This window comes from Rhinocladiella mackenziei, assembly GCF_000835555.1.
Source record: "Rhinocladiella mackenziei CBS 650.93 unplaced genomic scaffold supercont1.6, whole genome shotgun sequence".
In the NCBI taxonomy this organism is placed as follows: Eukaryota; Fungi; Ascomycota; class Eurotiomycetes; order Chaetothyriales; family Herpotrichiellaceae; genus Rhinocladiella; species Rhinocladiella mackenziei.
Genome location: NW_013550599.1, coordinates 2,098,459 through 2,111,515, shown reverse-complemented (window position 1 = coordinate 2,111,515; position 13,057 = coordinate 2,098,459). Strand labels below are relative to the sequence as shown.

General features: G+C 49.7%; 3 protein-coding genes and 1 non-coding gene across 4 annotated transcripts; all 4 read left to right on the top strand.

Annotated features, from left to right (window-relative positions):
* Positions 1-472: 472 nt before the first annotated feature.
* Z518_08549 (methylenetetrahydrofolate reductase) lies at positions 473-2,401 on the top strand (the record flags this gene model as incomplete). Its single annotated transcript, XM_013414289.1, has 1 exon — positions 473-2,401. The coding sequence occupies one exon, from the start codon at positions 473-475 to the stop codon at positions 2,399-2,401; it is 1,929 nt and encodes a 642-aa protein (XP_013269743.1).
* A 2,713-nt stretch (positions 2,402-5,114) lies between these two features.
* Z518_08548 (uncharacterized protein) lies at positions 5,115-6,602 on the top strand (the record flags this gene model as incomplete). Its single annotated transcript, XM_013414288.1, has 1 exon — positions 5,115-6,602. The coding sequence occupies one exon, from the start codon at positions 5,115-5,117 to the stop codon at positions 6,600-6,602; it is 1,488 nt and encodes a 495-aa protein (XP_013269742.1).
* Positions 6,603-8,473: 1,871 nt separating this feature from the next.
* Z518_08547 lies at positions 8,474-8,589 on the top strand. The gene has a single exon (XR_001230607.1). It is a non-coding gene; the product is annotated as a 5S ribosomal RNA (ribosomal RNA).
* A 2,060-nt stretch (positions 8,590-10,649) lies between these two features.
* Z518_08546 (acetyl-CoA hydrolase) lies at positions 10,650-12,561 on the top strand (the record flags this gene model as incomplete). Its single annotated transcript, XM_013414287.1, has 7 exons — positions 10,650-10,792; positions 10,856-11,234; positions 11,287-11,370; positions 11,427-11,690; positions 11,744-11,893; positions 11,953-12,282; positions 12,334-12,561. 7 exons carry the CDS (start codon positions 10,650-10,652, stop codon positions 12,559-12,561), a joined length of 1,578 nt encoding a protein of 525 aa, XP_013269741.1.
* Between the last annotated feature and the right edge of the window lie 496 nt (positions 12,562-13,057).

The window sequence follows — 13,057 nt, the reverse complement described above, 5'->3', positions numbered from 1 at the left end:
AAGACAATTTGTGACGCTGTAGGAGAAGAAAGTTCTGCCGCTCGGAGAGAATAGAATTTGTCTCCGTCAGCGATGGGAATGTCGTTGACTGTTGACCGACTCAGCTTCTACCTCCACGCTCTACTTCCACGTCAGACCGGCCTGAAACTTGAGAAAAGATTTTGACCGACTCTTCATTCCTCATCCACAATCCCATAATATTCTGTACATGAACCTCATCCTACCTCGACAGCGCCCAATGCCGCGAGAGCTGGCAGACAGGTGGGCTCGCAACCGTTACTTTGGTTGATTAGGAGGGGGAAAAACGCATACAATATACAAAGAGGGACAAGAGGAGGCATCACTGCCAATAGTCCACCCAAGAGCGTGACTCCGTCAAACGACCTCTGTTCTTCGACTTTCGTTTAATTTGTCGATCGCTACTGCCCACTACCACGAATTTTTCATTTGCTCTCCGTCAGGAATCCTCAAGATGCATATCTCCAAAAAGCTCGCTCTGGCTCATGAGAACAAGAAGCCAACGTTCTCGTTCGAGTTCTTTCCACCCAAGACGGCCCAGGGTGTCCAAAACTTGTACGACCGAATGGACCGTATGCATGAATTGGGACCGGCTTTCATTGACATTACCTGGGGCGCAGGAGGGAGGCATTCACAGTTGACTTGTGAAATGGTGAATGCGGCGCAGACTCACTACGGACTGGAGACGTGCATGCATTTGACTTGTACCGATATGGAACGCTCCCAGGTGGATGAAGCACTTCGCTATGCCTACAAGGCCGGCTGTACCAATATTCTGGCCCTTCGAGGAGATCCACCAAGAGACCAGGAGAAATGGGAGGCCAAAGATGAGGGCTTCCGCTTTGCAAAGGATCTCATTAAATACATCAAGTCCCAATACGGAGATCACTTTGACATTGGCGTCGCCGGCTATCCTGAAGGCTGTGACGATAACCGCGACGTGGATCTTTTGATTGAACACCTGAAGGAAAAAGTCGATGCTGGAGCGTCGTTCGTTATCACTCAAATGTTTTATGACGTCGACATCTTTCTGAACTGGGTACAAAAGTGTCGTGACCGGGGTATCAACGTACCGATCATCCCCGGCATCATGCCCATTTCGACCCACGCTGCCTTTCTTAGGCGGGCAAACTGGACCAAGTGCCATATTCCTCCTGAATGGCATGAGGCCTTGGAGCCTGTCAAGAATGACGATGCCGCGGTCAGAGATATCGGAAAAGACCTTGTGGCCCAAATGTGCCGCAAGATCGTCGACGCCGGCATATTGCACCTTCATTTTTATACCATGAACTTGGCCCAGGCTACAAAGATGGTTCTCGAAGAGCTATCCATGACTCCCGCAACCTCCGGAATGCCGCTGGAGAAACCATTGCCCTGGAGACAGTCCCTGGGATTCAATCGGAGAGACGAAACGGTGCGACCAATTTTTTGGCGAAACCGGAACACTTCCTACATTACGAGAACGGCTGACTGGGATGAATTTCCCAATGGTCGTTGGGGTGACAGTAGGAGTCCTGCGTTCGGTGAACTTGACGCCTATGGCATCGGCTTGAAAGGAACCAACGAAGCCAACATCAAGCTGTGGGGCAAGCCAAAGACGCTGCGTGAGGTCACCGCACTCTTCGTCCGCTTCCTGGAAGGGAATCTGGACAGACTACCGTGGAGCGAAGGTGCTATCTCAACAGAAGCAGACAGTATTAAAGCTGATTTGCTCAAACTGAATCGAAATGGTCTCTTGACAATCAACTCACAGCCAGCAATCGACGGCGCCCCTTCAACTCATCCCGTTTATGGATGGGGTCCAGCGGGGGGGTGGGTCTATCAGAAGGCATACCTGGAATTACTCGTCTTTCCTTCAATATTCAGCACGGTCATGGAGCGACTTGACGCCAACAAAAATCTCACATATTATGCAGTCAACCAGAAAGGTGAACTTTACACCAACACCAAAGATGAGGGCCCAAATGCGGTGACTTGGGGTATTTTCCCAAATCGAGAGATCGTTCAGCCCACCATCGTGGAAACAGTTTCTTTCCTCGCGTGGAAAGATGAAGCTTTCCGTCTCGGGCAGGACTGGTCGAAATGCTATCCGGCCGGATCCGGGAGCAGAAAGTTGATCGAGACCATCATGGATGAGTGTTACCTTGTCAACATCGTGAACAATGATTTCCATCAGACACATGAAATTTTCAAGGTGTTTGAAGGTCTCCAAGCGCAGGATCTTGACAAAGTTTTTGAGGACACTGATATCGATGACCATCGAAATGCGACGAGAGATGTTGTCAAAGGTGATACACGGGCCACCGAGGTGGAGAAGAAGATTGCGAGTGGGAATCAGCAAGCTGTCCCTTTCCAGGCGAACGGCGTTGTTCTATCAAACTGAGCATCACAATACAATAGATCTCAGAAGTGCCAAAAGTTGAAACTGCTGACGGTTGGTTCGGCCTTGACAGCATTTTCAACTACGCTGAATGAAGCATGAGACGGCTAATATATGGGATCACTGTGGAGTTTGGGAGTTTATTTCAACAAGCCAGGATTCGTTCTTTGAGTGGTGGCCAGACAGGTGGGTTAAAACCTGGGGGGTGAACTACGGGAGAAAAGCATCTCATTTCAACATGATACCCCAGCATAAAAGCAAGAGTTTACGAAGCGATGATGTTTATGAAAATTTAGTAAAACCATACCAAAGCACCGAATTCATCTTGGGATGATGAGCGTGGCACCCAAAGAGAATAAGTGGTAAAAACTTGATGATGGACCGGGGCCTTTCAACATGGTCAAAGTCGGTCTTACATATCAATCAATGAGTATTGGCTGAATCATCAATTCATGGTTCATATTTTTTCTTGTTTTGTTCACCCAGCACAAGACGTCGGCAGTGTCACGTCGATCGGATGGTCAAGGGTGAGTGCCAATTGTATTGTAACGGCCGGCTTCCGCTTGAGATACTGAATCTTTTCCGACCAAGTCAAAAGCTAGGCCGATATATCTTGAACGACCGACGAGTCCAAAGTCTCGTATCATTCCAATCGCGGTGTGGTATAATGCGTGGCTCCAGCAATTGGGCTCTCCTCTCACAAACCAGAGCTCAGCCTCGTCACGTGTCAACCCTACCCCTTTAAACCACGTCTGCGGAAACACCCGCAAGGACCTGGCAAGTTGAACACTGATCGAAAATAAAAGAGATATAGAGAGATGAGAGTGGGAAAAGGGTCAGTCTGGAAACAGTCCGGTCGCTTCTACAGAACGAAGATGCCGACCAAGAGAAAGAAGATATCCTTGCCTATATAATAAGGCTGCTGTTTGAATCCAGGCCATGTTGACCCTAAACTGACGATCTGTAACCGTGTGCACTTCATTATCCTTCACAGAATCCTCTCGGATCCGTCCGTGATGGTATCTTGCTCCTTGTTGATGTGTTGAGCAATGGGCAGTACCCCTTTACTTGGGAAAGAGTTTATCACCCCTATGCAGGATGTGGGGAGAAATACGAGAAGAAAAGGGGTCAACCAAACATGTGGATATACTGGCAATCTGGCGAGTCCAGTTGCCAAAAAGACAGAGCATTCAATACATCTCAATTTGCACCCTCGGTTTGACATGATGTTGTCTCCTTCGTCACCCATGTTAGCACACGACTATCACTACCCCAAGTCTTGCCTCATCCGATCAAAACAAGATACCACCCACCTTGATCGGCCACCTAACCGAGCTCCTTTGACGAATACTTGACCCCAACCAAGTCATTACTCCTCAGCCGCCGACATATCGTACCCCGCCCCAGCATCAGCACAGCCTTGTGACTCCACCGCACTGTTTTCCAGCTACCGCCTCATTGATGACGTCCCAAAAGACAGTCGTCTTTGAAAACATCAAGCTCCGCACCCTGTCGCTTCATATTCTTCGTCACATGAACTTTTGTACCCTAAGTCCAGGTTTGCGAAAAGTTCAACGCTTCGAACTTTCCCCCAAGATTCTCAAGAGCCTGCCATGGGACTTGATCGCAGAGTTCTTCTCCGCGCTTCACCTCAGGCAGATGAACTGGTCAATGGTTTTCTCGCCTCCCAATAAGCACGGCTACTCTTGAGGCAACCCAGCACCTTTCGACATACTCCATTCCCACCAAATCATAGAGAATTATCGACGGAGTTCCCAGATCCCATTAAGAATTCTTCAGTCGATCTTCTGCCTTGACCCTTGATTCCTGGAAAAAGGCAATGAAGTCCGAAAGCGTATGAACACGATGAATGATTTCTATCCTAATACGGCCATACCTCTGAGGAAACTATGCTATGTGAGATAACTGATCGAGAACGCCATAACGAGGACTCCCACTCCCCCCTCCCCTTTTTCCAAATAGTTCATAGCAAACCTGACCGAGACACAAATTCATAAATGGGACCTTTGGAAAATTGATTTTCTGGAGGAATACATACCACCCACCTTTGAGTTAGACGAAGAGATAGAGAATGCAACGGATTTTGACTCTGAGAATTCCAACACTGAGATGGAACAAGAATGAGGACACTAGTTCCCCGGGGGATTGGATTTTTCTTACCTCGGACTCCGCGAATTTACCGGCTTGGACTTGGATTTAATGCAAATGCCCACTTCTTTTAGTGTCCTCGGACCTGTGCTGGCCTGACAGTCGGCCGACAGGTAACTCGATGCAGATAGAGGAGAGAGGGCAATTCCTACGCAGATCAGGAGCGATATTGAATTGCGTCACCCGGCTCCTTAATATTTGATCATTCATGCCGAATTGCCGAATGGCCGCATGGAAAAAATACAACGAAAAGGGAAAGTGTAGACATAAAAGAAATACTCCAACTATACTCATATCCCTTTAGGAAGCGGGGAACCCAGATTTCGGCGCTGTGAAGTATCCCTGGCACCCGTTGATCCTCTGTCTGTACTACATAGTTGAAATATACTCCAACCATAACGAATTCCATTAAAGCGCGGGGAAACATGACGGTAGATTATAAAAGGTTTGATCTCTTTTTTTACGCAAATATCGAGGTCCACCAAAGTCAACAACGGCCGTGTCATTGGAAAGCTACACCATACTATACGAACGAGGCAGCTTAGAAATGGGGCTCACCGCCAGATTTCTCGGAACGGTATCTGCGGCATATATCGCGTTCTCGCTTTCGCTCTCGCTCAACGGTGTCCTAGGGAAAACCGATCTTGACTGGTATGGAGCAGAAGTTGGCTTTCTTGCCAGCTTAAAGAGCCGTGTAACAGCCACCCCAAGCCACAAGACACTCATCGACCATATCGAAAGCGAGCTCAATCTCCTCGGTCTGGCCGTCTACAGCGATGTCTTGAATTTCACCTATATGGACCAACCGTTGAGTCCGCCCAAACTCACGGTTGGAGGTCAAGAGGTCGCGATATCCTCATATGCGCCATATTCCGGAAATACCAGCTTCGCTGGAATTGGTGGAAAGCTTGTCGATTTGACGGGGCCAGATGATCCTCCGGATTGGGAGAAAGCCAGGGGGAATATCGCGGTAGTCAATGTCACGAATAGTCCTCTGGACCTGCGCCAGACGCTGGCAATATGGCCGGGGCAGCCACAGTGGTACATCCAGACAGGAATTCCTACGGTCACAGCAGACGCGAAAATTGCCAATTTGACCGAGGCTGCCGAAGCGGGCGTCAAGGGTGTGGTATATGTCTGGGAACATATCACTTCAGGGAACGCTTATGGCCAATACGTGCCATTCAAAAGGCTTTACCAAGGCGTCCCTACGATCCATGTCGCCGGGGATGCGGGTACAGCTGTATTGCAAGCGAGCAAGAACGGATCGGAAGCACATTTGACTCTCAGTGGCGAGCTGATCCCGAACACTAAAACGAGAACCATCTGGACCGTGGTAGAAGGGACGAGGTACAAGAATGAGTCCATCATCCTTAACACGCACACGGACGGTACCAATGCCGTGGAAGAGAATGGTCACATCGCCTTATTGGCCAAGGCGAAAGATCTGGCAACGAACCCTCCAGAGAGAACGACAATTTTGGTTTTTGTCACAGGCCACATGCATCAACCTGCATTTAGTACGACAGGTCGAGCCACATCGCGCTGGCTCGATGACAATCCGCAGTACTGGAGAGGAGAGGCGGGAGAAATGACGGGAGTCGCAAGCGCATGCGTTGAGCATCTCGGAGCCATTGACTGGGCCGAAAATCTCAGCACCAACACCTACTCCTCCGCCGGCAACCTCAGCGACGAATGGATCTACGCCAATACGCCCGAGATGGTCAATTTGCTCGAACAGAACTGGAACGGCGCATACCCCGGTTTCGTGCGCGTCAACAACCCCATCCCCAAAGGCGTACAGTCTGGTGAAGGCGAACCACTTACCGAGGTGAAGATCCCCAATATCGCATTGATTACTGTTCCGCTGTATCTGACCGCCGAGTTCCCGGAGAATTTCGACGAGAGGCAGCTAATTGATCTGCATGCTTTGAAGAGGCAAGTTGATAGCTTCATGCGCATCTGGGCCGCGATGGATGTGATGCCGCTGGGATCTTTTGGTGTAGTGCCGCCGTTGAATAAGACTACTTCCTGAAGGAGAGAAGGCAAAATTTGGAAGGTGGAAATGTAGCTTTCTGCCATTTGAGGCCAGGTTTTCCCATATGCAACAGCATGGGATGTAGCAAATATGACCTGGGATAAAAAATCCACCCCCTTTGACCTTCTCTCATTGGACTTGCTTCTCCTGCTCACACATTCCAACTTCAGCAGAACAGTCTCATTATCATTCTGTGTTCCTTCCGATTTTCGCATTGAAGAATGCTAAGTTGAACAACTGTTGATTGTCTTCGGATGCTATCACGTTGCGGGAGATCCAAACGAGTCGCTGCTTCAGACTTGCTCATCCAAGGCACATGAATCGCGCCATGCAAGTTGGTAACTTGTTCTGCAATCGGATCCTGAAGCCACTTGATGACTCTAGAATATAGCTCTTCATGGCTCGTTCCGTTAGAGCGTATTTGATAGACTTCCGCTATCTTCGCAAAACCCTCATGAATACGATCTATCATGCCGGCATGGACCCAGAAAATGGCGTGGAGCGGATAACTCTCCCGATAAATATGTGCGAATTCGACGGCCATCTGTGTCTTTCCCGCTCCGCCGAGGCCGTATAGATCTGGTATAGCTTGGCGGCATGAGGAACAAGAGCGGATCCTGGCTACATTATTTATATTTTCATGTCTTGTTCGCGCATACGAATCTATGCCATTAGCAGGTAAAACTTACCGATAGAGCAAACCTACACTTTGCACAACCGGCCGTCAGGAATACTCTCATCACAGAGCAGTTCGTGCTCTGAACTTCGGCGCTTGCCGTGCTCCCCGACAACTTCCTCTAAGCTCGTTCTGGATTGGGAGTGCTGAACCGTCCTTTTAGCTTCCCTCTCAACGACAGCGGACCCTTTTCTTTGACGAAAATTTGGCTGCAAAGTCTCTGGTACGCTGAGATGCTTTCAACAATATCCATATGCAAGCGTCCAAGCATGATCGCGATAAGACTTCTGTCGAGTCAGATTTCACGTGTGACGCGGAGTTGGATCTGTTCACCCACCAGTACTTGTACCTCTAATCAAATCAAGTAATTGCCATGGGGGGACTTCCTCTTTGTCCATCTGATGCCGTTTTGCGTTGACCTTTCTCATCAACTCTTTAAGAAGATAGAGGGACGAGAGGCCTCGAACGCCGCCGCCATCTAAAAGCAGTAGGTGAGCGCGTATCTGGGTGACTGCCTCACTGAAACCCAAGTTCAGCGCACGAGGTTGACGGACCGAGCGATAACAAGCACAAGCATTCTTTTGGGTTAGCTGAGTCGACTTCGGGTTGTACCAGTGTATCCGACTGCTGCGGTATGATGTCTCTCGTCCTCATCGGCAGACTTGGTTCGATTAGAAGCAGGAGGCTCGAGAGTTTGTGTAAAGTGGGTTATAAAGCTGGTCATCAGCCGGGCTGGTGGCAGCTGTCAGAGCGGGAGTAGTCAATCGTGGCCGTGGAGAACTCTTTCACGAGCAAACCCTATCGATTTGGAAGACGAGATCTGGGCATAGCAGCACAACGAGTGTCTATACGGTTGAAAATGCAAAGAGGAGTAGTGGGAGCGCACGTCGAAGCTGGGAGTCGGAAATCTGGCCAATGGTAATGGTCGCGCAAATAGGGCTGCTTCTAACAGGGCATCTTGGCGGGTCGAGAATTTCACGAGAGCGCGTCCTGACAATTGCATGTGTTTGCTGCTCGAAGATGGAGGAGGTTTTCTCAGCCGGTTCGTTGAGCGGATGTTTGGAAGCAAGAACTAGTATATAACATGGTCGAGCGACCCATGATTTTTATCCCAGGGCGGTATCGTCAGGATCGGACCACAACAATTCTACTAAATGGAATATAAGATGATTTCGCGCACTTCCTTTCGCAATCGACCATAGGGTACAGAGACCAGGGCTTCCCGTTCGCTCAGCCGTACTTAAGCTGTACGCCGGTCAGTTAGTACCAAAGTGGGTGACCATTTGGGAATCCTGACTGTTGATTGTTTTTGTATTTTTCTTCTTGTGAGATGATCTTTTTGTATTTTGGGGCCGTTTTCGGCTACGGCTGTAACTTACCTGGTTAGTACGTCCGACTCTTGAAGTATGGTGAGGATTCCGTGGTGGTTGCCTGCGACCAGATGGCCACACGCCCCAAAAGCGATTTCAGTGCCCCCCAAAGGTTGCCTAAATGATAGGATCAACGCGGGGCAGAGAACAGAGATCAAAGGAATTTGAAGATTTCATCGCATTTTGATGTTTCCCTTGGCCGGGTTGTTGGATCCTGGACGACAAGGCTGGGTATTAGGGTTGGTCACCCAATCGCCACGGAAGAAATGCATGTCATCGATTGGGGAAGAAGACGCATTGAGGCATCCAATAACCGACACCACAACCTCGACAACCCCTTTGTGCCAGATAATAGTTCACGATTTTCTCTTTCCCGGACATTTCAGAGTAAAGACTAGGAGAGTTGTGGTGTGATAGTTGATAACTAAATTCGCATGAGTGCAAAAAACATTGCTATCGTTTTACCCCGCTCTCAGCTGATGCCTGCAAGCCGCCTGTGATTGCGACGGACCCAATCATTCTCCTTTCAAGACCAGCATTTACTAACTCGGCATGGCGCAACAACTCTTTTTGTTCGAATTGGAGGATTGTAAGGCTTGCAAAGAAACACGGATCCATGGGCTTGAATGGTATTGGCATTGGCATTGCCCGTCTTCACTTATCTGGACATGCACCTCGTTCGGTGGTAGAGTTGCCTGGCAAGCGCTCCTACCACAGGTCTTCGGCAAAATCTTCCATTACTTGGATCATGTGTTGTCTAAAGGCCTTTGGAACGATGATTGGAAGCGCAGCAAGGATGTTTGAAGGGTTGGCAACGGGTAAAAGTCATGAAGAGCGTGGGCAGTTAGTTTCGACGCAGAATCAAAGCAATACTGATTCGTACGGAGCTGGACTGGTCACAACAATCACCAATTGGATGCCAGAACTCAGACGCTTTCAAGGCCGAATGGAACGATCGCTGAAACTCTCACATGAAGATGCCGCGGCGTCTTATATCGAGCAGTTGTCCGAGATAAGAGACGGCTGCCGTTGCGGCATCTGTAGCTCCAAGGAGGAAGTTGAGAAGGATAAGGAAGGAGTACCGCCGCCTCATAGGTACTGTCTAGCCGTGTCAGTTGAGGCCATCATTGCGCTCGGACTAGCACAGTCGAGAATGGTGGTTTCGGCAAGGCTGTACCCCACGCGGGCCGGCCTCTAGAGTTTCTATGAATATGGCAATGAATGGAACGCCCCCGATGCTCGTCGTCTTCAAAATTCGGTGCAAATTTTTGCTGGGTCAAGACCGCTCAAGGACTTACCTGAAAACCTGGTCGCGTTGTCGCGTGAAGGGGCTTGCGCCTATTTTGGGATTTTGGAAAAACTCGACACATCCGAAAAGGACCAACAGGTCAAGTTAATTCGGGTCGTCAGTGGTGGCATCAACATGGGCGAGAAGGTGTTTGACAGGGCGTGTTTGGGACCGGTTCAAGATGCTGACCCAGATGATCCATGGGAAGAGATTAGATATGAACACTTGCCACAGCCATTGTTCCGTAAAGGAAAGTGAACGAATGCATGGTTTCGGCCAGCTTTTCGGAGAGGGAAAGAAAGAAATAGAAAAATTATCCGACGTCCTTCACGGGCGAGGGGAGGCGCCATGTATGAATCGAGCAAATTCCGGGCTAGTGAAGATGAAACGAGATACCCAATGCCCCTATGGGGGAATATCGGAGATGGCTCGGGGGTATCGTCAAACACCAGGCTGAGAGCGTGGAGTCCATGAAAATAAGGGGATCTTCTTAGCGAACTTTTATCGAGCTGTGGTATATCCGGACCTCTCCGGCGAGGGGGCTGATTGGGGCCACGGGCCACTGACAACAGGCCAGAGCTTCGTCAAACTCACCTTGTTTTTTAGAAAAGGCGAATTGAGTCCATCGTGATTGTGAGAAAGCTTCACGTCTTTCTCGGAGTGATCTTTGGGCCATTTCGTCTACTTCTGCTTTTCTTTCTCTCTCCACGATGGCTGCATCGGCACTGCTCAAATCCCGGTGTCGACGGCCCAGTTACCTTAATAAGCTCGCCAAGGCTGAAGACCTCATCGACCTCTTCCCTCACAACTCGTATATCGGATGGTCAGGATTTACCGGCGTGGGATATCCAAAGTACGAGAGAATCGAGCAGGGCTAGCGACGGAGAACACCAAGTCACTGACCAGAACTACACAGAAAAGTCCCCACGGCCCTGGCGGACCATGTCGAGAAAAATGGTCTCCAAGGAAAACTCAAGTATAATCTGTTCGTGGGGGCTTCGTCGGGGGCAGAAACTGAAAATCGATGGGCTCGTCTGAACATGATTGAACGGCGGGCCCCGCACCAGGTCGGCAAGGAGATTGCAAAGGGTATCAATAACGGGAATATCAAGTTCTTCGATAAACACCTTAGCATGTTCCCCGTGGATTTGATGTATGGCTTCTACACCAAGCACAAAGCCAACAATAAACTGGATGTGGCCATCATTGAAGCCTCGGCCATCACCGAGGATGGCGGGATCATTCCTGGAGCCAGCGTGGGAGCTTCTCCAGAAATCATTCAGATGGCGGACAAGGTTTTGGCACCTCGCTCAATCTGGGAGGACACTGGTTGACCATCTCCTTTAGGTGATCATTGAGGTCAATACTGCTGCTCCCAGCTTCGAAGGTCTCCATGACATCACCATGACAGACTTACCTCCGAGACGAAAGGTAAATCGACATCCCTCCCTCTTTTCGATGTCAATTTCGCTAACCAAAACCGTAAGCCGTACCTGATCATGGCACCGGAAGACCGTATAGGCACACCACATATCCCTGTCGACCCCGAACGTGTGGTGGCCATTGTCGAGTCCGACTATCCTGATCAGACAACCGAGAATGCCCCCGAAGACGACACGTCTCGAGCGATTGCCGAAAATCTCATCGAGTTCCTCCAACACGAAGTCGCCCACGGTAGACTACCCAAGAACCTCCTGCCCATCCAATCCGGTATTGGAAACATTGCCAATGCCGTCATTGGTGGTTTGGCCGTGAGTATTTGCCTCCAACGGGGACGGTTGCAATGTGACTGATATCCCTCCAGAAGGGAGGAGGCAATTTCACAAACTTGAAGGTGTGGACGGAGGTGCTGCAGGATTCGTTCCTCGATCTCTTCGATAGTGGGCACTTGGACTTCGCCACCGCCACTTCGATTCGCTTCTCTCCTGGAGGATTTCAGCGATTTTATGACGGGGTGGGTGAACGCCGCAAAATGAGCACCAAGGATATTCTGCTGACCTGTCTGGCTCACAGTGGGAGAATTACCATTCCAAGCTCCTTCTCCGATCTCAACAAGTCTCCAACTCCCCGGAGATCATCCGACGCTTGGGTGTGATTGGCATGAACACTCCGGTGGAGGTCGATATATATGCGCACGCCAATAGCACTTGCGTGATGGGATCCCGTATGCTCAACGGTCTTGGCGGATCCGCCGACTTCCTCCGTTCCGCCAAATATTCAATCATGCACACGCCTAGTACTCGGCACTCAAAGACAGATCCTACCGGTATTAGTTGTATAGTGCCCATGTGCACACACGTTGATCAGACTGAGCATGACTTGGACGTCGTCGTGACTGAGATCGTAAGTCGCAAGACAGGCTTGAGGCATGGTCGGCACTGACATGAGAACCAGGGTTTGGCAGACGTTCGAGGCATGTCGCCCAAGGAAAGAGCCCGTGAAATCATCAAACAGTGTGCACATCCCGAGTACAGACCGATTCTCCAGGAATACTTTGACAAGGCCGAGTATGAGTGCTTGAAGAAGGGCATGGGCCACGAGCCTCATCTTCTCTTCCAAGCATTCGATATGCATAAGAACTTGGCTGAGAATGGAACTATGAAGATCAGCGGTTGGAAATAAATGGTCCGGAGGTGGCCGGAAGAACAGATCCCCAACCGCATGGTGCACATATTTTGTGAAACAAACTCAAGTAAATTCTGGACTAGGCGATGACGAGGTTGGCCGCATGACGACGGAGACTAGATTCTAACTAAATGACATTTCTCTTTTTTTTCTCCCCCCCCACAGAAGTATACCAACTCTTCCTCTTGACCTGGATTCGTTGAATTGGGCAGTTGTGTCTAGATGGGGTCGAAAGCTGCCGCGGAAAGGAAGATATTTTTACCATTTCCACGATATTTGCACTCAGCCAAGGCATGTCGGACATCCGTGGCAATGAGTGCAATTCGATGCGGGTAGGAACTCGAGCTACAGGCTGATTGAGGAGGGTCTGATCTTGCTGAATGTCTATATCTGATGGGACTGGAACGATGTCGAGAGCGCACCTTCCGCCAAATCCTGGACACAATCACATGTTACTACCTCCACCTCATCGCTTCGGAGGATCGCCTATAAG